Here is a 25,537-nt window from a genome sequence, read left to right on the forward strand (position 1 = left end):
TTTCATAGAATTATTTACAAAGAAGAGTATTTTAGACACAGGGGAAAAAACATTTAGTTAGTTGCAGACTCTTTGGACATCAGCTCTCAGGACCACACAGCAAAGCTCGTCAGTGCCGGCATACTGTATTTTGGCATTGTGATAAAAGTATACTGAAACATCTCACGTTTTTTACATATGATTACATCAAGGTGGGAAAATACATGGCTGGACAAACCCAGAGAGCCAATATAGAACATGTCTTTATATGTATGAATGTGTTGTCATGCTATGACGCTCGAAAAAAAAATAAAAAAATCCAAGTGTCTTCTAAAGTCTATAACGATTGTCCTCCTTTGTTTTAATAGAAAATATGTAGCAAAATGTATTTGATATATCCTTCTCTAGCACCGATGGTCAGATGATATTGATTGATATTGATTGATATTGATTGATAATGATCATTAGTGCCCAGTAATATTAACTATTACTATTGACTGTAATTCCAGGTGTGCAAAGGATTTTTCGATGTTGGTTTTATGGCGGATGTGGACTTAGATAATAGTTGCACATTGAATAAGAAGATAAGAAATGCACAACTGGCTCAGTACAATTTTATATTTGGTAAGTTCAGATCATTCATTTTGCTAGACTGTATGCATTACGTGGTAAAGCGAAGTAGGCCTGTAACAGCATGACCGACAGCATGAGACCACTGTGCACCATGATTTACTGCAGCAGTCCCGTGCTGTAGATGTGACTTGAACCCAGAAGCCGTGTAAACAATGTCCAGATAATCGGCAGAGAAGCAGCGCTGGAGGTACAGAATAAAGCTATTTATTTCTTTTTTTAACAAGGCAACGTAACTCTGTATTGGTATCAAAACATGTGTGACTTGCAGAAGTAGCGCTGTTACATAGTTACATAGTTTATAAGGCTGAAAAAAGACAAGCGTCCATCCAGTTCAGCCTATTTCTTGTGCACTGCAGCTATTCCGCAGCGTTGATCCAGGGGAAGGCAAAAAAAAACCATGCGGTATAGGCCAATTTACATCATTGAGGAAAAATTCACTTCCCGACTCCAATCTGGCAGTCAGATTAACCCCTTTAAGCCCCTAGGGTGGTTTGCACGTTAATGACCAGGCCAATTTTTACAATTCTGACCACTGTCACTTTATGAGGTAATTACTCTGGAACGCTTCAACGGATCCCCCTGATTCTGAGATTGTTTTTTTGTGACATATTGTACTTCATGATTGTGGTAAAATTTCTTTGATATCACTTGCGTTTATTTGTGAAAAAAACGGAAATTTGGTGAAAATTTTGCAATTTTCAAAATTTTAATTTTTATGCCCTTAAATCAGAGAGATATGTCACACAAAAGAGTTAATAAATAACATTTCCCACATGTCTACTTTACATCACCACAATTTTGGAACCAAAATTTTTTTTTCTTAGGGAGCTATAAGGGTTAAAAGTTGACCAGCGATTTCTCATTTCTCCAACAAAATTTACAAAACCATTTTTTTAGGGACCACATCACATTTGAAGTCACTTTGAGAGGTCTTTATGACAGAAAATACCCAAAAGTGACACCATTCTAAAAACTGCACCCCTCTAGGTGCTCAAAACCACATTCAAGAACTTTATTAACCCTTCAGGTGCTTAACAGGAATTTTTTGAATGTGGAAGAAAAAAATGAACATTTAACTTTTTTCACAAAAATGTTACTTTAGACCCAATTTTTTTTATTTTCACAGGGGTAACAAGAAAAAATGGACCCCAAAATTTGTTGTGCAATTTCCCCTGGGCACGCAGATACCCAATATGTGGGGAAAAAACACTGTTTGGGCGCACGGCAGGACTCTGAAGGGAAGGAGCGCCATTTGGCTTTTTGATTGTAAAATTTGCTTGAATAATTAGCGGACGCCATGTTGTGTTTGGAGAGCCCCTGTGTGCCCAAACATTGGAGCTCCCCCACAAGTGACCCTATTTTGGAAACTAGACTCCCCAAGGCACCTATCTAGATGCATAGTGAGCACTTGGAACCTCCAGGTGCTTCACAAATTGATTCAAAAAAATTAAAAAGTGAAAAAAAAAACACTTTTTCATTTTTATGAATCAATTTGTGAAGCACCTGGGGGTTCCAAGTGCTCACTATGCATCTAGATGGGTGCCTTGGGGGGTCTAGTTTCCCAAATGGGGTCACTTGTGGGGGAGTTCCACTGTTTGGGCACACAGGGACTCTCCAAATGCAACATGGTATCCGCTAACAAATTGAATGGAAAATCGGCTCAAATTGTTAGCGGACACCATGTTGCGTTTGGAGAGCCCCTGTGTGCCCAAACATTGGAGCTCCCCCACAAGTGACCCCATTTTGGAAACTAGACTCCCCAAGGCACCTATCTAGATGCATAGTGAGCACTTGGAACCCCCAGGTGCTTCACAAATTGATTAAAAAAAATTAAAAAGTGAAAAAAAAAAACACTTTTTCATTCTTATGAATCAATTTGTGAAGCACCTGGGGGTTCCAAGTGCTCACTATGCATCTAGATAGGTGCCTTGGGGGGTCTAGTTTTCAAAATGGGGTCACTTGTGGGGGAGCTCCAATGTTTGGGCATGCAGGGGCTCTCCAAAGGCAACATGGCGTCCGCTAACAATTTGAGCCGATTTTCCATTCAATTTGTTAGCGGACACCATGTCGCGTTTGGAGAGCCCGTGATGTGCCTAAACAGTGGAGCTCCCCCACAGGTGACCCCATTTTGGAAACTACCCCTCAAGGATTTTATTAAGGTGTATAGTGAACATTTTGAACCCAGAGGTACGACACAGAATTTGTTTACATTAGGTCATCATATTGAATAAGTTGTCATTAGTCTTGAGCGCAAGTGCTCGCTACTTGAGTTTGCATCGGGTACTCAGGTATGCACCATGTACAGCGTGTGCTCGAGTGACATGCTCGAGTATCTGCTCCGCATGTTTCACGGTTATTAGACACCCAAAAAAAAACATGCGGGTATCGCTCGTGCATGGCAGGCAATCCCTGCTAAGTTTTTTTGGCCGCGAAGCATATGGGGCAGAGACTCGAGCATGTCACTCAAATAACCACGATACTCTATGCATACCAGAGCACCCGATGCAAACTCAAGTAGCGAGCACTTGCGCTCCACACTAGTCGCCATATCGTCATCTTTTTTTCTTACTTTTGAAAAAAAATCCCAACCCCATCACAATCCTAACCCCAACCCCAGCCCTAACGGTAGCACAACCCTAACCCTAGCCCAATCCTAACCCAAGAGTTTATTTTTGACGCCGTTCCTCGTGCGGTATAAGTGATTAGACTACTTTATTCTTCGGGTCGGTGCGATTACAGCAATACCAGAATCATATGGGGTTTTTATGACTGACAGCTGTCACACACTAAAAGACGCATTTTTTGTAAAATCTAGTTTTTGCATCGCCATATTTTGAGAGCTATAATTTTTCCAGATTTTGGCAGACAGTCATGTGACGGCTCGTGCTTTGCGGGATGAGTTGACGTTGTTATTGGTGCCATTTTTTGATCGCTTTCTATTCCGATTTTTGGGAGGCAGAATAAACAAAAACCAACAATTCAGGAATTGTTTTTTTTTTTTTTTTTTTTTATTCTGTTCCGCGTGTGGTAAAATTGATAAGGCAGCTTTATTCTTCGGGTCAGTACGTTTACAGCGGTACCACATTTATATCGTTTTTCTATGTTTTGCACTTTTACATAATAAAAGCAATTTTATAGAAAAAATTATTTTTTAGCATAGCTTTATTCTGAGAGCTATAACTTTTTTATTTTTCGGCTGATGGAGCTGTATGGCAGCTTGTTTTTTGCGGGACGAGATGACGTTTTCAGCGGTACCATTTTTATTTAGATTTGTCTTTTTGATCGTGTGTTAATCCATTTTTTGTTTGGCGGTATGGTGATAAAGCATTGTTTTTTGCTGCGTTTTTTTTTTTTTTTTACCGTGTTCACTGAAGGGGTTAACTAGTGGGACAGTTTTATAGATCAGGTTGTTCCGGACGCGGCGATGCCAAATATGTGTACTTTTATTGTTTTTTTTATAATAATATTTATTGATGGGTACATTATAGTTTTATTTTTGGTGGATTATTATTTTTTTTTTTTTTTTTTTCCACTTTCTGAAAGTTTATATACTTTTTTACTTTGTCCCACTGTGGGACTTTCACTTTTTTTATTCTGATCGCCTGCATGGCACAGGAATGCAGCACCATCCCTGTGCCATGCAGGCTGTCAGCGCTGGAAAGGGAGAAGATTGTTTGGAGATGCACTGCGCATGTCCAAACAATCTTCCTGCTGTCTGCTGACCCGGATGTTGTCATGACGACATCGGGTCGTCAGGGCAACACCCGGGAAGCCTTTGCAGACAGCGCTGGAAGCCGGAAGAGGAGGTGAGTATCTGCGATCACCTCCCCTTGCCCCCGCAATGCTGCGATCGACTTCGATCGCAGCATCGCGGGGGTTAATGTGCTGGGAGCGGTGCAGGACCGCTCCCTGCACATAGTATCGGGTGTCAGCTGTGACAATCAGCTGACACCCGGCGGCGATTGCGCCCGCACAGCCTGTGTGCGCGCGCGATCGCCATGATTTACTAATACGGGTCTGGCTCTTAAGTCCCAGGGCACAGAAGCGTATTAGTACGTCAAATTTTGTTAAGGGGTTAAATCCCTGGATTAATTAACTATCACTAAGCATAAGATGTAATTTTATTGTTCTCAAGAAAGGCGTCCAGGCCTCTTGAACTCATTAAGTGAGTTGGACATCACCACTTCCTCTCCCAGAGAGTTCCAGAGTCTCACGGCTCTGACCGTAAAGAATCCCCTTCTATGCTGGTGCAGGAACCTCCTTTCCTCCAGACGCATAGTGTGCCCCCTCGTCTTTGTCACCATCCTTGGTATAAACAGGTCATGGGAGAGATCTCTGTACTGCCCCCTGATGTATTTATACATGTTTATGAGGTCTCCCCTAAGCCTTCTCTTTTCCAACGTAAATAGGCCTAATTTTGACAACCTCTCTGGGTATTCTAGTCCCTCCAGAGAGGTGCTTTAAAAGCATCCAGCAACTAGAGGGGTTAACACAATCACAAGAGACAGGGAGTGTTTTAGCAGAGCCCCAGGGAGGGGGATTTTGGGGAAGCTGTTTACTGTCTGGCTGGAGCCAAGAGAAAGGTGGTGTGTGCATGATCTGTATATCACAGAAGCGCCCCTGCAAGTGAAAAGGATTCAAGTCAGGAGTGAAGCTAAGCACAGGTCAGGTAGTGTTCCTGAACTAGCAGTGCAGAGTATTGTCAGGCAGAAAGATAAGGACTAGAAGAAATGGTGTCACAGGGATCATCTCCCTCAGCAAACCCTCCCCCCCTCCTCCATCTCACTGTGCTGTAAAGAATGCTGTGTACATTAATGTGCCATTGCATTAAAACTGTGCTGTCCTGTACTACTGGGAAGACACTGAACTGCTGTGCTGCTAAGGAAACTGTACTGTTTGTCACTGGAGCCTGTTGCTCATAAGACTTAACTTGCACTGGCTGTGCGGCTTCTTATTAAATGCTACTGTTCTACCGTTTGAGGACTCTTGTCAAGTGTGTCTTTTCAGCAAGTGAAACAACGTACATGTCTGTGCCTGAGGGTCAATACCCCTGTGTGCCTGAGAGAAGTTGCAGCACATGGTCTATGGTCGCCCTGAGTAACGGTTCCCCCAGGATTCCAAAGAATTCATGTAACCTGTCTCGCCCCTATCTGAACCTAGTGGCGTGCGTGTAACACATGCAGTATATAAGAAATACATATACATTTTCTTACTGTGTTTTTTTTTTTTTTCTTACCTAAAATTCTAAACAAAAGCCGTTACTTTTGTTCTCTATGAAAGTTTAATTCTAGTAGGACATTTTATGTAAAGATAAAAACAAAATGCTATGACAATGGTACTTTGGGGATCATCTCCTGTAAAATGTTTTTTTGTTTTTTTAACAAAACGTGTAGGTTGTTGCAATGAAACTGTCTTTGTTCTTGATTTTTAAAGCTTGTCATATGAATCTACATTAGTCCGTGAATGAACGGATATATGGTTAACATGTAAACTCTGTTCATCTAGTGGTTGGCGAGAAGGAGAAGGCGAACAACGCGGTTAATGTGCGGACTCGAGACAACAAGGTGCACGGAGAAGTGTCTATAGCCTCCGCTGTAGAAAAGCTTACCAGATTAAAAAAGGTGCACAGTAAAAATGCAGAAGAAGAATTCTGAAGAAAGATCTACTATCTTTAAAAATGGAAGATATTGTGGCCACTGTGAAAAAACAAAATGCAAATAAAGAGAAAACCTTTATTAAATTATTAAGTCTGAATAGGGGTAATGTGTCAATTACTTCTGTTGTGAGAATGATCGGCAATAAAGATAAGACAAAGTCCCTTAACCTCATAGTACGGAGCCATAATCGCCTATTTGCTTGTGCAGGCTTAATCAAGCCTAAAGTTACGGTGCTTTGTTCTGGCCAATACCCAGTGCTATTGTAAATTTATGGTGCACGGTTAAAACTCCCGCAATCTCGGAACAGGTCTTGTCCCATCTGTCAGATATAGCCAGGGACCCGGAGGATGTGATCGAAGCAGTTTATTACCGCTTCTGTTTTCTATTTCACCAGCTGCATTGCACTCGGTGAGCGCTATGTAATGTACAGAAGCATTGGCAGCGCTTATACTCTTATAGGACTTGGCGATCACCTGATTGCTGGGTCTCTGCCTGACAGAGCTGCTGAGCGTAGATCAGCTCTGCTAGTGGTGTGGTGCACAGTAGGGTCTGTTTTCCCCTGTAACTGGGGTCTTATTGATGCCTCAGTTATTTATTTATTTTCTGTATTGTACTTTTTTTTTTTTTTTCAGTATGTTTCACAGATTTTTGGCAATCGAATTATGTATGGAAAAACCAATTTAATTATTTAAAATATCTGCAAGAAATTGTTTAAGGGTAATTAAACATATATAGTTTCCTCCATGAAAAAAGTAGTAATCTGATTTTTTTTTCCCACATATACAACAAACTACACCTATTAAAAGGAACCTGTCACCAGGTTTCACCGATATGAGATACGGCCACCACCTTTCAGCCCTGATGTACAGCATTCTATTATGTTGTATATAAGCCCCTGATCCGGCCTTCAAAACAAGAAAAACAGCTTTCATTATACTCACCTGCAGGGTGATCCGGTCCGAGGGGTGTCGCTCGTCTTTCTTTTTGTGATGCGGTCGTCCTTCTTGCTTCGTGTGGATGAGCGTACCTACGTCATCCACACAGGGTCCCTGACATCGTGCTCCTGCGCAGGCGTACTTCTCTGTCCTGGTGAGGGTAGAATAAAGTACTGTAGTGCGCATGCGCCAGGGCTCTTTGACTATTCCCGGCTCATGCTCACTGCAGTACTTTGCTCTGCCCCGGTGCTATATAATTTACACAGTACTTTGTATTTACCCCAAACCGCACAAAAAGATTATACAATTTGTCCCACATAAAACAAAAACATGAATTTAAAAAAGGTATGGCTGCTCAAAAGCTGAAGCAAAGAATAAAAATTTGCTGGTCATTAAGGGGTTAAATACAGATTTCTACCTTTTGTAACAAATTGGCAAAGACTATTAAATCTTGCAAATTTGCAACCTAACGCTTCCATAGTCTGAAATGTATATTGGGTTTCCCTGTTTTGTGCTGCCTAACTCCTGCATCCTATGGGACATTTCAGTACTTAACTGAGCAGTTTTTATTGGTTTAGTGTTAGGTTGTCTTATAATGGCTTTTCTCAGATGCTAGCACTGAGGCATCTCATTTGCAGGAACGTACACGTTAGCTGTGCCTATATCCTTTGGATATTACTAGACTGTCTCCACTGATATCATCATGACTGTCTGGTGGCTTCCAGCAGTCTTCTACCCCTTTAGGCTCTGTGCCTACGATGTATTTTAGCTGTGTCAAAAATGCAGCGTTCTACAGTTCTTGCAAAGTGGATGGGATTTATAGAAATCTCATGCCACTGTTTTGTTTTTTTTCTGAAAACTGACCCTATTTTGGAAACTATACTCTTCAAGGAATTAATTTTGGTGTGTAGTGAGCATCTTGAATGCATTGGTGCGTCACAGAATTTTATAACATTGGTCTGTGTAAAGGTAATTTCAAGGACGACAGAGGAAAAATTTGGGAATTCAAATTGATAAGAATGTTCAATTCCTTGACAACAGGACTCAATCTAACTCCTGGCTTTATGACTCACTACATGGATTCAATTCACATCTCCACCAGATGGTCCCCAGATGATTAAACATTCCCACAGACTTGCCACTTGCAACTAAAAACCCTACATTTGATCTCTTTGACTTATTAGGAGGCATCACTCCTTACACCTCATGAACAAATGTCTTGCTGTAAAATCTCTTAAATGTTGTGCCTTTTTGTCTTATTAATGCATTTGTAATATTGCCTGAAGAGGGAGCCTCTGCGCTCTGAAAGCTTGCGTATTTTTTATTTTTCTGGTTTGCCAATAAAAGTATCACTCCAACAATACTTGTCATTTTTGGGCATAAAAGTATTTACATGGATTGAGGAAAGAATTGATAGAGCCCAACAACTGTCACTGATCCATTAAAGCACCATACACATTAGATGATGAACGTCATCTGAACCCGCCAATTTTGGCAGTCTTTGCCAGCGATAAGGATTTGTAATGTTCAATCATACTGCTGATTCTTTTGGTCTTGGTGTGATAAGTCGGTGCCAGTGGTTGTGACTCTTTAATAAAGTTGGGAAAGATAGCTACAGGATGAATGATCAGCTATTTGTGTATGGGGCCCTTTAATGCAGAAGCCCCAGATCAAGGAAGATTGACAGTCATCTTGTGTTTCTTCCATTCTAATTGTGTCAACAGTTTCCTTCTCACCAAGATGCTTGCCTATTGTCCTGTAGCCCATTCCAGGTTTGTGCTGGTCTACAATTTTGTCCCCGGTGTCCTTAGCTATGATGGAGAGGTTGGAGTGTGATTGAGTGTGTGGACAGGTGTCTTTTATACAGGTAACAAGTTCAAACAGGTGCAATTAATACAGGTAATGAGTGCAGTGTAGGAGGCTTCTTAAAGAAAAACTGACAGGTGTGTGAGAGCCAGAATTCTTACTTGTTAATCAAATACTTATTACATGCAATAAAATGCTATTTAATTAATTAAAAATCATGCAATGTAATTTTCTGGTTTTTATTTTTAGATTCTGTCTCTCACTGTGTACCTATGATAAAAATTACAGACCTCTCCATTCTTTGTCGGTGGGAAAACGTACAAAATCGGCAGTGTATCAAACACTTATTTTCCCCACTGTAAGTAGGTATCACTCTGCAGGAAACATCACATGTCTGAACCGTTGCTCTGATGACTCCATACTCTGCTTTTCGCCTGCGGTATGCTGTCCGTCTGTCATTCCCTCTATTCAGTGAGGAGATGGCATTCAGAAACGTTGCTGTCTCCTCACTCAATATAAAAGAGGACCAGATAGGGCCAAATCTTCATGTTTTGGTAAACCGGCTGTGATTTAATCTGGTTTGGCCAAACTGGGAAGACCTGAATGAATCCCACATCTGTGTAAATACACTCCTCAACATTGAAATTGCAATTCCAAGAAGAAAACGTTGTGGAATTATGGAAATCACAGGATCTATAGACCTGCAAATGATGAAACAATAGAAGCAACATTTTCAAAATCTCTCGGTTTATTCAGTATCTAGTGTGTGCTATGTACAGAAATACACAAATTTACACACCTTGGCTGCTATCAATGAGGCTATTAATGGTTGTCAGGCATATCCTGCAACGCTGAATGCACTTGAGCATGCAAATCATCAAGATCTGCTGCTGGCAGCTACTTTTGCAAATTGCTGACTAATGATGTCCCAGATGTGCTCAATGTGAGACCTACTCCGAAGATGCTTCCGTTCATTGTTTAGCATGTTTAGGCCACGCAGGCAGTTCATAATAGCAGGAGAAACGTGGCCTTGCATTTTTGTTTAAAAAATTGTTCCTGGGCCACTTTTATGTTCCCGTGTGAAAGACTTTTCATGACATTGCTCTCGTGGTCACCAGACCAGTCTCTGGTTATCATCACATCCAAGACAAAAGCAGGGCTTAAGGTTAAAGAGGATAGGCCTCCATTATAGAATCCATTGCTGTTTTTCTCTACACCATGATAACTTTTGAGATCAGTGGTGTAGGGTCAATGGAACACGTGTAGCAGGACAGCTGGCCCATAGCCCCCAATGTCATATGTGAGGAACTGCCCATTTACTAAAGACTTCCAGCACGGAGCACCAATTTTCATCGATCTTGTGTTTTATTAGTGATTTCTTGCTGTGTTTTATTGTTCTGCTTGCTCGTCCATAATTTCACTTGTAAAGTGTCCAGCATTCCAGTAATCTCATTAGTATCTCAGGAGCCTCTAACCATTGTTCAAACAGTGACTATGCCCATTGTGTGAGTGTTGAAAGTAGATCCAGCGGAGCCGTCACCACAGGGAGTCTCACATGCCGAACTAGGTCATGGGTTCGACCTGAGAAAAATACCTCCAATAATGCACACTTAGCCTTGCGGGGTGAGGGAAGATATGAGAGCAATTTTGCCCATTGAGGGGGTTTAGTGGAGAGTTGGTGGTATGTCGTCGAAGGGATAGGATCCAGTCTGAGGACCTGGACCATGAATGGATCGATGGCTTATGAAGTAGAGATCGGCTGCCAACTGGGCTGGATAAATGTGCTACAGTTGTGGGATCTGTCGTCTGGATTTGATGAACTTTCTTAAGGCACTGTTGATACTGGATACCTGTGCTTCTATCGTTTTATCTGTCATATGGAGGATTGTGGACTGTGACTACACACTATACTGGCTGGAGATACAAAATCTGTGGGCTAACCAAAGGTTGGGGGACAGTGAGTATCACTTGGTGCAAAGGCAGAGGAACTACCGCCCCGGGGAGGGGATCTTGTGGATTGAGACAATTGTATTTTGTACATTTACCTGGATTGCTGTATTACCATGGATGTAAGGAATAAAATATATTGTTACATCGTTAACCTGCCGAAGTGATTATTAAAACCCACAATCTCAGGTCTTCACATCATGCAAATGCCTTCTGATGGTCTGTGTAGAACCTGTTTGATGCCTTATGCCTGGTAAGTGATGTCACTTGCATTACAGGATGGATCACGAAGTGCTAATCTTTGAATCTGACAAGACCATGTGATCTCTGTACACATTTTATATAACAACCCCTGGCAAAAATTATGGAATCACTGGGCTCAGAGGATGTTCATTCAGTTGTTTAATGTTGTTGAAAAACAGCAGATCACAGACATGGCACAAAACTAAAGTCATTTCAAATGGCAACTTAAGGGCTTTAAGAAACACTAAAAGAAATCAAGATTAAAAATGTGGTACTCAGTAAGGATAATTTTTTTCAGACCAAGCAAAGGGAAAAAATTATGGAATCACTCAATTCTGAGGAAAAAAATTATGTAATAACCCTGTAAATTTTCATTTCCAAAACTAACACCTGCATCAAATTAGATCTGCTCGTTAGTCTTCATCTAAAAAGGAGTGATCACACCTTGGAGAGCTGTTGTACCAAATGGACTGACATGAATCATGGCTCCAACACGAAAGATGTCAATTGAAACAAAGGAGAGGATTATCAAACTCTTAAAAGAAGGTAAATCATCACGCAATGTTGCAAAAGATGTTGGTTCAGTCAGTTGTGTCTAAAATCTGGACCAAATACAAACAACATGAGAAGGTTGTTAAAGGCAAACATACTGGTAGACCAAGGAAGACATCAAAGCGTCAAGACCGGAAACTTAAAGCAATATGTCTCCAAAACAGGAAATGCGCAACAAAACACGAGGAACGAATGGGAGGAAACTGGAGTCAATGTCTGTGACCGAACTGTAAGAAACCGCCTAAAGGAAATGGGATTTACATACAGAAAAGCTAAACATAAGCCATGATTAACACCTAAACAGAAAAAAACAAGGTTACAATGGGCTAAGGAAAAGCAATCGTGGACTGTGGATGACTGGATGAAAGTCATATTCAGTGATGAATCGCGAATCTGCATTGGGCAAGGTGATGATACTGGAACTTTTGTTTGGTGCCGTTCCAATGAGATTTATAAAGATGACTGCATGAAGAGAACATGCAAATTTCCACAGTCATTGATGATATGGGGCTGCTTGTCAGGTAAAGGCACTGGGGAGATGGTTGTCATTACATCTTCAATAAATGGCCAAGTTTACATTGATATTTTGGACAGTTTTCTTGTCCCATCAATTGAAAGGATATTTGGGGATGATGACATCATTTTTCAAGATGATAATGCATCCTGCCATAGAGCAAAAACTTTGAAAACATTCCTTGAAAGAAGACACATAAGGTCAATGTAATGGCCTGCAAATAGTCCGGATCTCCATCCAATTGAAAATCTTTGGTGGAAGTTGAAGAAAATGGTACATGATAAGGCTCCAACCTGCAAGCTGATCTGGCAACAGCAATCAGAGATTGATGAAGAGTACTGTTTGTCACTCATTAAGTCCATGCCTCAGAGACTGCAAGCTGTTATTAAAGCAAGAGGGGTGGTGCAACAAAATACTAGTGATGTATTGGAGTGTTCTTTTGTGTGTTTGTTTTTCATGAGTCCATAATTTTTTCCCTCTGCTTGGTCTGAAAAAAATTACCCTTACTGAATACCACATTTTTAATCTTGATTTCTTTTAGTGTTTCTTAAAGCCCTAAAGTTGCCATTTGAAATGACTTTAGTTTTGTGCCATGTCTGTGATCTGCTTTTTTTCAACAACATTAAACAACTGAATCAACATCCTCTGAGCCCGGTGATTCCATAATTTTTGCCAGGGGTTGTATAAGTACTGTGCAAAAGTTTTGGAAAGGGGTGGAAAAATGCTTCAAAGTAAGAATGCTTTCAAAAATTGAAGCATTACTAATTTACCTTTAACAATTAATAAAATGCAAAGTGAACAAAAGAGAAATATAAGTCAAATCAATATTTCGTGTGATCGGACTGACTTCAAAACATCAATTCCTCTAGGTATGCTTGTATACAGTTTTCTGAAGTAACTCAACATCATGGAAAACTGCAACACTTTGTGGCTGATTATAAATAATAGCCACGGTGGACATCAATGCAATAACTATCAATTATATTCTTTATAGCATATGAGGCAAAAGGCACAGGAAAAAAAACCCACTTCATATATGATCCTACTTTAGGAAATAATGTACCATACAAGTACAGATCAGCACAGAAGGTGCCATTTTTCTCCTCAGTTCATCAAGGGTCAGTTTTTGGAAGAGGTTTTCAAATATATATTCAACCACCATAAAATGTGTTGTGTACAGTACACCAGTACACCATGACTCATTTGAAAAGAAAAGTGTGATAGAATGCCAAATTCAGGCCTACTGCACACAACGGCATTACGTCCTGTGGTGTACATGGTTGTAGTAGGCCTCTCCATGTACCTCAAGTTGATATGAGAAATTTCTATACATAGTACAGTCGTGGCCAAAAGTTTCAAGACTGACATTTTGATTTTTCACAAAGTATGCAGCTTCAGTATGTCTTTTTTTTATCAAATGTATCCAAGGTTACTGACGTATAATTATAAACATTTCATAAGTTTTTAATCTTTTGTTGATAAATACATCAAGTTTTTGCAAAGACTCAATATTTACTGTGTTGTCCTTTGTTTTTCAAAGTGTCTGCAAGTCTCCCTGGCATGGTGGATATCAGCTTTTGGGCCAAATCCTTAGCCAAAATTTTGAGTGTGCTCACTCCATGGATGTAAAGCAACCCCACACATGAATAGTTTCATCGTGCTTTATTGTTGGCATGACACAGGACTCATGGTAGCAAATAATTCTAGAGTTGTCAAAGAAGGGCAACAACAAAGCCACTTTCTCAAAGAAAAACCTCAAGGACAGACTGACAGAGGATTGTGTAAAGCTATTTTCTCTGATCAGGCACCCTTCAGATTGTTTGGAACATCAGGAAGAATGATTGTCCAGAGAAGAAAAGGTGAGCACTACCATGAGTCCTGTGTCAGAAAAACATCCTGAGACTATGTGGGGTTCATATGTGGGGTTGCTTTTCATACAAAGGAGTGCTCACTCACAATTTTGCCTAAGAACACTGCCATGAATAAAGAATGGAATCTAAACATCCTCCAAGAGCAACTTCTCCTAACGTCCGCGTAGCAATTTAGTGATGAACAATGCATTTTCCAACATGATCGGAGATTATGTCACATGGCAAAAGTGATACCTATGTGATCCCTCGAACTAGCCTATCCCTGTCTCGGATTACCCCTGAAGGTGGAGACGCCGGGGTCACGTACCTTGCTATGTTCCTATCTTAAACATAATCTGTTCCCTCCCATACCCAGGGAGGTGTGAGGCGGAAGTGTATAGGATTACACTAACCAGACAGACGAGGGTAAACAGGGATGAAAGAAAACTACAATCATACAAATATACTCAAAAAACAACAGAGTGGAACATATGGGAGGGATAGATTGGAGAAACCAAATAGGAGATAAGGATAAACATGCAAATCAGCTCCATGCAAAAATTTCCTGAACAACTCTCCAACCACCTACTCAAAACACTGAATTTCTCCTCCAACACCTAACCAGGAAGTAAGAACCATCACTGGTAATTCTCAAGTGCCAGTGACCAGCAGATATAGTAGAGGGGAGTGGCCAACAACAAAACAGCTGAGGCAATTCAGGATGGAGAGCTCCAGAAGATCAACTGCAATGACAGAAAATGAAAACCTGCACTCTTTAATAGGATGGTGAAGCAGTGCAGGATTTTGTGTGACTAGACGCTGCAATCTTCTGGCCCCTCTCTGTCGCGGTATTCCCATGACGAGTTCTACTGATATTTTTTTGTACTGCTGGTGGTTCTGATGATGTATTTCTGTACTGATTATGTTTCTGGTGATGTTTCTGTACTGGTGATGGTGGTTCTGGTTTTGTATTTGTGTACTGCTGCTGGTTCTTGTGATGTATTTCTGTACTGCTGGTGGTTCTAGTGATGTATTCTGGTGCTCTTATTGGTTCTAATCCTGCACTCATGTACAAATCCATAACTTATCAGATTAAGTGATACATGACTATATTAATAAAGTGTTGTGCTATCTGACAAATTAATGGTTGCTATGTTTTTTTTTATGTTAGAAGCATTAAACAGGTTGTCTAAGTTCAGAAGTCTGCACTCACTCTATATGACTGCAGACTTCTGAATTCCAAAGCGTGCGCACTGCACGCTGTAAGGATCCTCTGGTCCCGGCAATGAGAATGGGAGGTCACAAAACCACAGGTATGCAATTTACATCCATACGGTCTGTGACCGGAACTATGCAAATTGCATAATTGCGCTCACATGACCCTCCACTCTTGTCTCCGCACAGGAGAATTCTAAAAGTGTGCAGTGCACGCGCTGTAATAATTCAGAAGCCTGCAGTCACCTGAAGTGACTGCAGACTTTCATCACAAACCGAGAATCCTGGACAAGTCCTTTAATTATAAAATTAAGCACTGTAGCATGCCCAATCCTAACAGCGTGTAATATACTCACTGTCAGGATTCAGCTCTACTTGCTGGTTTCAGCAGTTAACACATGGCCACTCCACTCATTTGCAATTTTCTTACGGTCACGTGAGAACTAGCTTTTCTTCCTGCTTCTCTCAATGAAGCAGGAGCTGTAGTTTTCCATTGACAGAATTAGGAACAGCATGTGACTAAGTGCGCAAATCGCATATGAATGAGCGGTCATATGACTACTCAAACTGCATGGGAGGGGGGCAAACTGATTTCTTGTCCCTGGTGTTGGAAAAAAATCTAGATACGCCTCTGCTGCAGGGCTCGGGCTGACAGCCCTGTTCTGTCGGCCCTTTAATTTCCTCTTGCACTGCCAATATGCAGTGTTCACTACTAGACACTGCGGCGCATACAATGAAGGATTACGTCCTAAGACTCCGTGTCTCCTCTGATGCGTACACCAGTCCCAGTGTCTCCTGTGATGCCTGCACCAGCCCCTGTGTCTCCTGTGATGCCTGCACCAGCCCCAGTGTCTCCTGTGATACCTGCACCAGCCCCAGTGTCTCCTGTGATGCCTGCAACAGCCCCAGTGTCTCCTGTGTTGCCTGCACCAGCCCCAGTGTCTCCTGTGAAACCTGCACCAGCCCCAGAGTCTCCTGTGATACCTGCACCATCCCCAGAGTCTCCTGTGAAACCTGCACCAGCCCCAGAGTCTCCTGTGATGCCTACAGCAGCCCCAGCGTCTCCTGTGATGCCTGCACCAGCCTGTGTCTCCTGTGATACCTGCACCAGCCCGTGTCTCCTGTGATGCCTGCACCAGCCCCAGTGTCTCCTATGATACCTGCACCATCCCCAGAGTCTCCTGTGAAACCTGCACCAGCCCCAGAGTATCCTGTGATGCCTACAGCAGTCCCAGCATCTCCTGTGATACCTCCACCAGCCCCAGTGTCTCCTGTGATACCTGCACCAGCCTTAGTGTCTCCTGTGATACCTGCACCAGCCTTAGTGTCTCCTGTGATACCTGCACCAGCCCATGTCTCCTGTGATGCCTGCACCAGCCCCAGTGTCTCCTGTGATACCTGCACCATCCCCAGTGGCTCCTGTGAAACCTGCACCAGCCCCAGAGTCTCCAGTGATGCCTACAGCAGCCCCAGCGTCTCCTGTGATACCTGCACCAGCCCCAGTGTCTCCTGTTATACCTCCACCAGCCCCAGTGTCTCCTGTGAAACCTGCACCAGCCTCAGTGTCTCCTGTGATACCTGCACCAGCCCGTGTCTCCTGTGATGCCTGCACCAACCCCAGTGTCTCCTGTGATACCTGCACCATCCCCAGAGTCTCCTGTGGAACTTGCACCAGCCCCGGAGTCTCCTGTGATGCCTACAGCAGCCCCAGCGTCTCCTGTGATACCTGCACAAGCCCCAGTGTCTCCTGTTGTACCTCCACCAGCCCCAGTGTCTCCTGTGATACCTGCACCAGCCTCAGTGTCTCCTGTGATACCTGCACCACCCCGTGCCTCCTGTGATGCCTGTACCAGCCCCAGTGTCTCCTGTGATACCTGCACCATCCCCAGAGTCTCCTGTGAAACCTGCACCAGCCCCAGAGTCTCCTGAGATGCCTACAGCAGCCCCAGCGTCTCCTGTGATACCTGCACCAGCCCGTGTCTCCTGTGATGCCTGCACCAGCCCCAGTGTCTCCTGTGATACCTGCACCAGTCCCGGAGTCTCCTGTGATAACAGCACCAGTCCCGGTGTCTCCTGAGATACCTGCACCAGCCCTGGTGTCTCCTGTGATACCTGCACCAGCCCCGGTGTCTCCATTGATACCTGCACCAGCCCCGGTGTCTCCAGTGATACCTGCACCAGCACCGGTGTCTCCTGTGATGCCTGCACCAACCCAGTGTCTCCTGTGATGCCTGCACCAGCTCCAGGGTCTCCTGTGATGCCTGCACCAGCCCCAGTGTCTCCTGTGATGCCTGCACCAGCCCCAGTGTCTCCTGTGATGCCTGCACCAGCCCCAGTGTCTCCTGTGATGCCTGCACCAGCCCCAGAGGCTCCTGTTATACCTCCAACAGCCCCAGTGTCTCCTGTGATACCAGCCCCAGTGTCTCCTGTGATACCTGCACCAGCCCGTGCCTCCTGTGATGCCTGTACCAGCCCCAGTGTCTCCTGTGATACCTGCACCATCCCCAGAGTCTCCTGTGAAACCTGCACCAGCCCCAGAGTCTCCTGAGATGCCTACAGCAGCCCCAGCGTCTCCTGTGATACCTGCACCAGCCCGTGTCTCCTGTGATGCCTGCACCAGCCCCAGTGTCTTCTGTGATACCTGCACCAGTCCCGGAGTCTCCTGTGATACCAGCACCAGTCCCGGTGTCTCCTGAGATACCTGCACCAGCCCTGGTGTCTCCTGTGATACCTGCACCAGCCCCGGTGTCTCCATTGATACCTGCACCAGCCCCGGTGTCTCCAGTGATACCTGCACCAGCACCGGTGTCTCCTGTGATGCCTGCACCAGCCCCAGTGTCTCCTGTGATGCCTGCACCAGCTCCAGGGTCTCCTGTGATGCCTGCACCAGCCCCAGTGTCTACTGTGATGCCTGCACCAGCCCCAGTGTCTCCTGTGATGCCTGCACCAGCCCCAGTGTCTCCTGTGATGCCTGCACCAGCCCCAGTGTCTCCTGTGATGCCTGCACCAGCCCCAGTGTCTCCTGTGATGCCTGCACCAGTCCCAGTGTCTCCTGTGATGCCTGCACCAGCCCCAGTGTCTCCTGTGATGCCTGCACCAGCGCCAGTGTCTCCTGTGATACCTGCACCAGCCCGTGTCTCCTGTGATGCCTGCACCAGCTCCAGTGTCTCCTGTGATACCTGCACCAGCCTCAGTGTCTCCTGTGATACCTGCACCAGCCCGTGTCTCCTGTAATGCCTGCAGCAGCCCCAGTGTCTCCTGTGATACCTGCACCATCCCCAGAGTCTCCTGTGAAACCTACACCAGCCCCAGAGTCTCCTGTGATGCCTACAGCAGCCCCAGAGTCTCCTGTTATACCTCCACCAGCCCCGGTGTCTCCTGTGATACCTGCACCAGCCCCAGTGTCTCCTGCGATACCTGCACCAGCCCGTGCCTCCTGTGATGCCTGTACCAGCCCCAGTGTCTCCTGTGATACCTGCACCATCCCCAGATTCTCCTGTGAAACCTGCACCAGCTCCAGAGTCTCCTGTGATGCCTACAGCAGCCCCAGCGTCTCCTGTGATACCTGCACCAGCCCGTGTCTCTTGTGATGCCTGCACCAGCCTGTGTCTCCTGTGATACGTGCACCAGCCCGTGTCTCCTGTGATGCCTGCACCAGCCCCAGTGTCTCCTGTGATACCTGCACCATCCCCAGAGTCTCCTGTGAAACATACACCAGCCCCAGAGTCTCCTGTGATGCCTACAGCAGTCCCAGCGTCTCCTGTGATATCTCCACCAGCCTCAGTGTCTCTTGTGATACCTGCACCAGCCTCAGTGGCTCCTGTGATACCTGCTCCAGCCTGTGTCTCCTGTGATGCCTGCACCAGCCCCAGTGTCTCCTGTGATACCTGCACCATCCCCAGAGTCTCCTGTGAAACCAGCCCCAGAGTCTCCTGTGATGCCTACAGCAGCCCCAGCATCTCCTGTGATACCTGCACCAGCCCCAGTGTCTCCTGTTATACCTCCACCAGCCCCAGTGTCTCCTGTGATACCTGCACCAGCCTCAGTGCCTCCTGTGATACCTGCACCAGCCTCAGTGCCTCCTGTGATACCTGCACCAGCCCGTGTCTCCTGTGATGGCTTCACCAGCCCCAGTGTCTCCTGTGATACCTGCACAATCCACAGAGTCTCCTGTGAAACCTGCACCAGCCCCAGAGTCTCCTGTTATACCTCCAACAGCCCCAGTGTCTCCTGTGATACCTGCACCAGCCCCAGTGTCTCCTGTGATACCTGCACCAGCCTCTGTGTCTCCTGTGATACCTGCACCAGCCCGTGCCTCCTGTGATGCCTGTACCAGCCCCAGTGTCTCCTGTGATACCTGCACCATCCCCAGAGTCTCCTGTGAAACCTGAACCAGCCCCAGAGACTCCTGTGATGCCTACAGCAGCCCCAGCGTCTCCTGTGATACCTGCACCAGCCCGTGTCTCCTGTGATGCCTGCACCAGCCCCAGTGTCTCCTGTGATACCTGCACCAGCCTCGGTGTCTCCTGTGATACCTGCACCAGCCCGTGTCTCCTGTGATACCTGCACCAGCCTGTGTCTCCTGTGATGCCTGCACCAGCCCCAGTGTCTCCTGTGATGCCTGCACCAGCCCCAGAGTCTCCTGTAATACCTGCACCAGTCTCGGAGTCTCCTGTGATACCTGCACCAGTCCCGGTGTCTCCTGTGAAACCTGCACCAGCCCCGGTGTCTCCTGTGATACCTGCACCAGCCCCGGTGTCTCCAGTGATACCTGCACCAGTCCCGGTGTCTCCTATGATGCCTGCACCAGCCCCAGTGTCTTCTGTGATGCCTGCACCAGCTCCAGGGTCTCCTGTGATGCCTGCACCAGCCCCAGTGTCTCCTGTGATGCCTGCACCAGCCCCAGTGTCTCCTGTGATGCCTGCACCAGCCCCAGTGTCTCCTGTGATGCCTGCACCAGCCCCAGTGTCTCCTGTGATGCCTGCACCAGCCCCAGTGTCTCCCGTGATGCCTGCACCAGCCCCAGTGTCTCCTGTGATGCCTGCACCAGCCCCAGTGTCTCCTGTGATGCCTGCACCAGCCCCAGTGTCTTCTGTGATGCCTGCACCAGCCCCAGTGTCTCCTGTGATGCCTGCACCAGCCACAGTGTATCCTGTGATACCTGCACCAGCCACAGTGTCTCCTGTGATGCCTGCACCAGCCACAGTGTCTCCTGTGATACCTGCACCAGCCTCAGTGTCTCCTGTGATACCTGCACCAGCCCGTGTCTCCTGTGATGGCTTCACCAGCCCCAGTGTCTCCTGTGACTCCTGCACCATCCCCAGAGTCTCCTGTGAAACCTGCACCAGCCCCAGAGTCTCCTGTGATGCCTACAGCAGCCCCAGCATCTCCTGTGATACCTGCACCAGCCCCAGTGTCTCCTGTTATACCTCCACCAGCCCCAGTGTTTCCAGTGATACCTGCACCAGCCTCAGTGTCTTCTGTGATACCTGCACCAGCCCGTGTCTCCTGTGATGCCTGTACCAGCCCCAGTGTCTCCTGTGATACCTGCACCATCCCCAGAGTCTCCTCTGAAACCTGCACCAGCCACAGTGTCTCCTGTGATGCCTGCACCAGCCACAGTGTCTCCTGTGATACCTGCACCAGCCTCAGTGTCTCCTGTGATACCTGCACCAGCCCGTGTCTCCTGTGATGGCTTCACCAGCCCCAGTGTCTCCTGTGACTCCTGCACCATCCCCAGAGTCTCCTGTGAAACCTGCACCAGCCCCGGAGTCTCCTGTGATGCCTACACCAGCCCCAGCGTCTCCTGTGATACCTGCACCAGCCCGTGTCTCCTGTGATGCCTGCACCAGTCCCAGTGTCTCCTGTGATACCTGCACCAGCCTCAGTGTCTCCTGTGATACCTGCACCAGCCCGTGTCTCCTGTGATGCCTGCAACAGATCCAGTGTCTCCTGTGATGCCTGCACCAGCTCCAGGGTCTCCTGTGATGCCTGCACCAGCCACAGTGTCTCCTGTGATGCCTGCACCAGCCCCAGTGTCTCCTGTGATGCCTGCACCAGCCACAGTGTCTCCTGTGATACCTGCACCAGCCCGTGCCTCCTGTGATGGCTTCACCAGCCCCAGTGTCTCCTGTGATACCTGCACCATCCCCAGAGTCTCCTGTGAAACCTGCACCAGCCCCGGAGTCTCCTGTGATGCCTACAGCAGCCCCAGCATCTCCTGTGATACCTGCACCAGCCCCAGTGTCTCCTGTTATACCTCCACCAGCCCCAGTGTCTCCAGTGATACCTGCACCAGCCTCAGTGTCTTCTGTGATACCTGCACCAGCCCGTGTCTCCTGTGATGCCTGTACCAGCCCCAGTGTCTCCTGTGATACCTGCACCATCCCCAGAGTCTCCTCTGAAACCTGCACCAGCCCCAGAGTCTCCTGTGATGCCTACAGCAGCCCCAGCATCTCCTGTGATACCTGCACCAGCCCGTGTCTCCTGTGATGCCTGCACCAGCCCCAGTGTCTCCTGTGATACCTGCACCAGCCTCAGTGTCTCCTGTGATACCTGCACCAGCCCGTGTCTCCTGTGATGCCTGCACCAGCCCCAGTGTCTCCTGTGATGCCTGCACCAGCTCCAGGGTCTCCTGTGATGCCTGCACCAGCCACAGTGTCTCCTGTGATGCCTGCACCAGCCACAGTGTCTCCTGTGATGCCTGCACCAGCCGCAGTGTGTCCTGTGATGCCTGCACCAGCCCCAGAATCTCCTGTGCTACCTGCACCAGTCCCGGAGTCTCCTGTGATACCTGCACCAGCCTCAGTGTCTCCTGTGATACCTGCACCAGCCCGTGTCTCCTGTGATGGCTTCACCAGCCCCAGTGTCTCCTGTGATACCTGCACCATCCCCAGAGTCTCCTGTGAAACCTGCACCAGCCCCGGAGTCTCCTGTGATGCCTACAGCAGCCCCAGCATCTCCTGTGATACCTGCACCAGCCACAGTGTCTCCTGTTATACCTCCACCAGTCCCAGTGTCTCCAGTGATACCTGCACCAGCCTCAGTGTCTTCTGTGATACCTGCACCAGCCGTGTCTCCTGTGATGCCTATACCAGCCCCAGTGTCTCCTGTGATACCTGCACCATCCCCAGAGTCTCCTCTGCAACCTGCACCAGCCCCAGAGTCTCCTGTGATGCCTACAGCAGCCCCAGCATCTCCTGTGATACCTGCACCAGCCCGTGTCTCCTGTGATGCCTGCACCAGCCCCAGTGTCTCCTGTGATACCTGCACCAGCCTCAGTGTCTCCTGTGATACCTGCACCAGCCCGTGTCTCCTGTGATGCCTGCACCAGCCCCAGTGACTCCTGTGATGCCTGCACCAGCTCCAGGGTCTCCTGTGATGCCTGCACCAGCCACAGTGTCTCCTGTGATGCCTGCACCAGCCCCAGTGTGTCCTTTGATGCCTGCACCAGCCCCAGAATCTCCTGTGCTACCTGCACCAGTCCCGGAGTCTCCTGTGATACCTGCACCAGTCCCGGTGTCTCCTGTGATTTCTGCACCAGCCCCGGTGTCTCCTGTTATACCTGCACCAGCCCCGGTGTCTCCAGTGATACCTGCACCAACACCGGTGTCTCCTGTGATGCCTGCACCTGCCCCGGTGTCTCCTGTGATGCCTGCACCAGCTCCAGGGTCTCCTGTGATGCCTGCACCAGCCCCAGTGTCTCCTGTGATGCCTGCACCAGCCCCAGTGTCTCCTCTGATGCCTGCACAGCCCCAGTGTCTCCTGTGATGCCTGCACCAGCCCCAGTGTCTCCTGTGATGCCTGCACCAACCCCAGTGTCTCCTGTGATGCCTGCACCAGTCCCAGTGTCTCCTGTGATGCCTGCACCAGCCCCAGTGTCTCCTGTGATGCCTGCACCAGCCCCAGTGTCTCCTGTGATGCCTGCACCAGCCCCAGTGTCTCCTGTGATACCTGCACCAGCCCGTGTCTCCTGTGATGCCTGCACCAGCTCCAGTGTCTCCTGTGATACCTGCACCAGCCTGTGTCTCCTGTGATACCTGCACCAGCCCGTGTCTCCTGTAATGCCTGCACCAGCCCCAGTGTCTCCTGTGATACCTGCACCATCCCCAGAGTCTCCTGTGAAACCTACACCAGCCCCAGAGTCTCCTGTGATGCCTACAGCAGCCCCAGAGTCTCCTGTTATACCTGCACCAGCCCCGGTGTCTCCTGTGATACCTGCACCAGCCCCAGTGTCTCCTGTGATACCTGCACCAGCCTCTGTGTCTCCTGTGATACCTGCACCAGCCCGTGCCTCCTGTGATGCCTGTACCAGCCCCAGTGTCTCCTGTGATACCTGCACCATCCCCAGAGTCTCCTGTGAAACCTGCACCAGCCCCAGAGTCTCCTGTGATGCCTACAGCAGCCCCAGCGTCTCCTGTGATACCTGCACCAGCCCATGTCTCTTGTGATGCCTGCACCAGCCTGTGTTTCCTGTGATACCTGCACCAGCCCGTGTCTCCTGTGATGCCTGCACCAGCCCCAGTGTCTCCTGTGATACCTGCACCATCCTCAGAGTCTCCTGTGAAACATACACCAGCCCCAGAGTCTCCTGTGATGCCTACAGCAGTCCCATCGTCTCCTGTGATAACTCCACCAGCCCCAGTGTCTCTTGTGATACCTGCACCAGCCTCAGTGGCTCCTGTGATACCTGCTCCAGCCTGTATCTCGTGTGATGCCTGCACCAGCCCCAGTGTCTCCTGTGATACCTGCACCATCCCCAGAGTCTCCTGTGAAACCAGCCCCAGAGTCTCCTGTGATGCCTACAGCAGCCCCAGCATCTCCTGTGATACCTGCACCAGCCCCAGTGTCTCCTGTTATACCTCCACCAGCCCCAGTGTCTCCTGTGATACCTGCACCAGCCTCAGTGCCTCCTGTGATACCTGCACCAGCCCGTGTCTCCTGTGATGGCTTCACCAGCCCCAGTGTCTCCTGTGATACCTGCACCATCCCCAGAGTCTCCTGTGAAACCTGCACCAGCCCCGGAGTCTTCTGTGATGCCTACAGCAGCCCCAGAGTCTCCTGTTATACCTCCAACAGCCCCAGTGTCTCCTGTGATACCTGCACCAGCCCCAGTGTCTCCTATGATACCTGCACCAGCCTCTGTGTCTCCTGTGATACCTGCACCAGCCCGTGCCTCCTGTGATGCCTGTACCAGCCCCAGTGTCTCCTGTGAAACCTGCACCAGCCCCAGAGACTCCTGTGATGCCTACAGCAGCCCCAGCGTCTCCTGTGATACCTGCACCAGCCCGTGTCTCCTGTGATGCCTGCACCAGCCCCAGTGTCTCCTGTGATACCTGCACCAGCCCGTGTCTCCTGTGATACCTGCACCAGCCCGTGTCTCCTGTGATGCCTGCACCAGCCCCAGTGTCTCCTGTGATGCTTGCACCAGCGCCAGCATCTCCTGTGATGCCTGCACCAGCCACAGTGTCTCCTGTAATGCCTGCACCAGCCCCAGTGTGTCCTGTGATACCTGCAGCAGCCCAAGAGTCTCCTGTAATACCTGCACCAGTCTCGGAGTCTCCTGTGATACCTGCACCAGTCCCGGTGTCTCCTGTGATGCCTGCACCAGCCCCGGTGTCTCCTGTGATACCTGCACCAGCCCCGGTGTCTCCAGTGATACCTGCACCAGTCCCGGTGTCTCCTATGATGCCTGCACCAGCCCCAGTGTCTTCTGTGATGCCTGCACCAGCTCCAGGGTCTCCTGTGATGCCTGCACCAGCCCCAGTGTCTCCTGTGATGCCTGCACCAGCCCCAGTGTCTCCTGTGATGCCTGCACCAGCCCCAGTGTCTCCTGTGATGCCTGCACCAGCCCCAGTGTCTCCTGTGATGCCTACACCAGCCCCAGTGTCTCCTGTGATGCCTGCACCAGCCCCAGTGTCTCCTGTGATGCCTGCACCAGCCCCAGTGTCTCCTGTGATGCCTGCACCAGCCCCAGTGTCTCCTGTGATGCTTGCACCAGCCCCAGTGTCTCCTGTGATGCCTGCACCAGCCACAGTGTCTCCTGTGATACCTGCACCAGCCACAGTGTCTCCTGTGATACCTGCACCAGCCACAGTGTCTCCTGTGATGCCTGCACCAGCCACAGTGTCTCCTGTCATACCTGCACCAGCCTCAGTGTCTCCTGTGATACCTGCACCAGCCCGTGTCTCCTGTGATGGCTTCACC

At 48.0% G+C, this 25,537-nt stretch overlaps 2 protein-coding genes across 2 annotated transcripts in view; one reads left to right on the forward strand and one right to left on the reverse strand.

The window, feature by feature from the left end:
* The window catches only part of LOC141166347 (threonine--tRNA ligase 1, cytoplasmic-like), a 61,771-nt gene extending 53,206 nt beyond the window's left edge, over positions 1 to 8,565 (forward strand). Inside the window, exons 22-23 of the mRNA XM_073652944.1 lie at positions 489 to 603; positions 6,118 to 8,565. Coding sequence (XP_073509045.1) covers positions 489 to 603; positions 6,118 to 6,266 — 264 coding nt within the window. The 3' untranslated portion in view covers positions 6,267 to 8,565. The remainder of the gene's footprint in view (positions 1 to 488; positions 604 to 6,117) is intronic.
* Positions 8,566 to 13,878: 5,313 nt separating this feature from the next.
* The window catches only part of LOC141167286 (uncharacterized), an 88,232-nt gene continuing 76,573 nt past the window's right edge, over positions 13,879 to 25,537 (reverse strand). Inside the window, 1 exon segment of the mRNA XM_073654715.1 lies at positions 13,879 to 14,075. Within this exon segment, the coding sequence (XP_073510816.1) occupies positions 13,879 to 14,075 (197 nt within the window).

The sequence above is a fragment of the Phyllobates terribilis genome, unplaced genomic scaffold, assembly GCF_046119375.1.
Source record: "Phyllobates terribilis strain yellow unplaced genomic scaffold, ASM4611937v1 Scaffold_11__3_contigs__length_659146591, whole genome shotgun sequence".
Taxonomy (NCBI): domain Eukaryota; kingdom Metazoa; phylum Chordata; class Amphibia; order Anura; family Dendrobatidae; genus Phyllobates; species Phyllobates terribilis.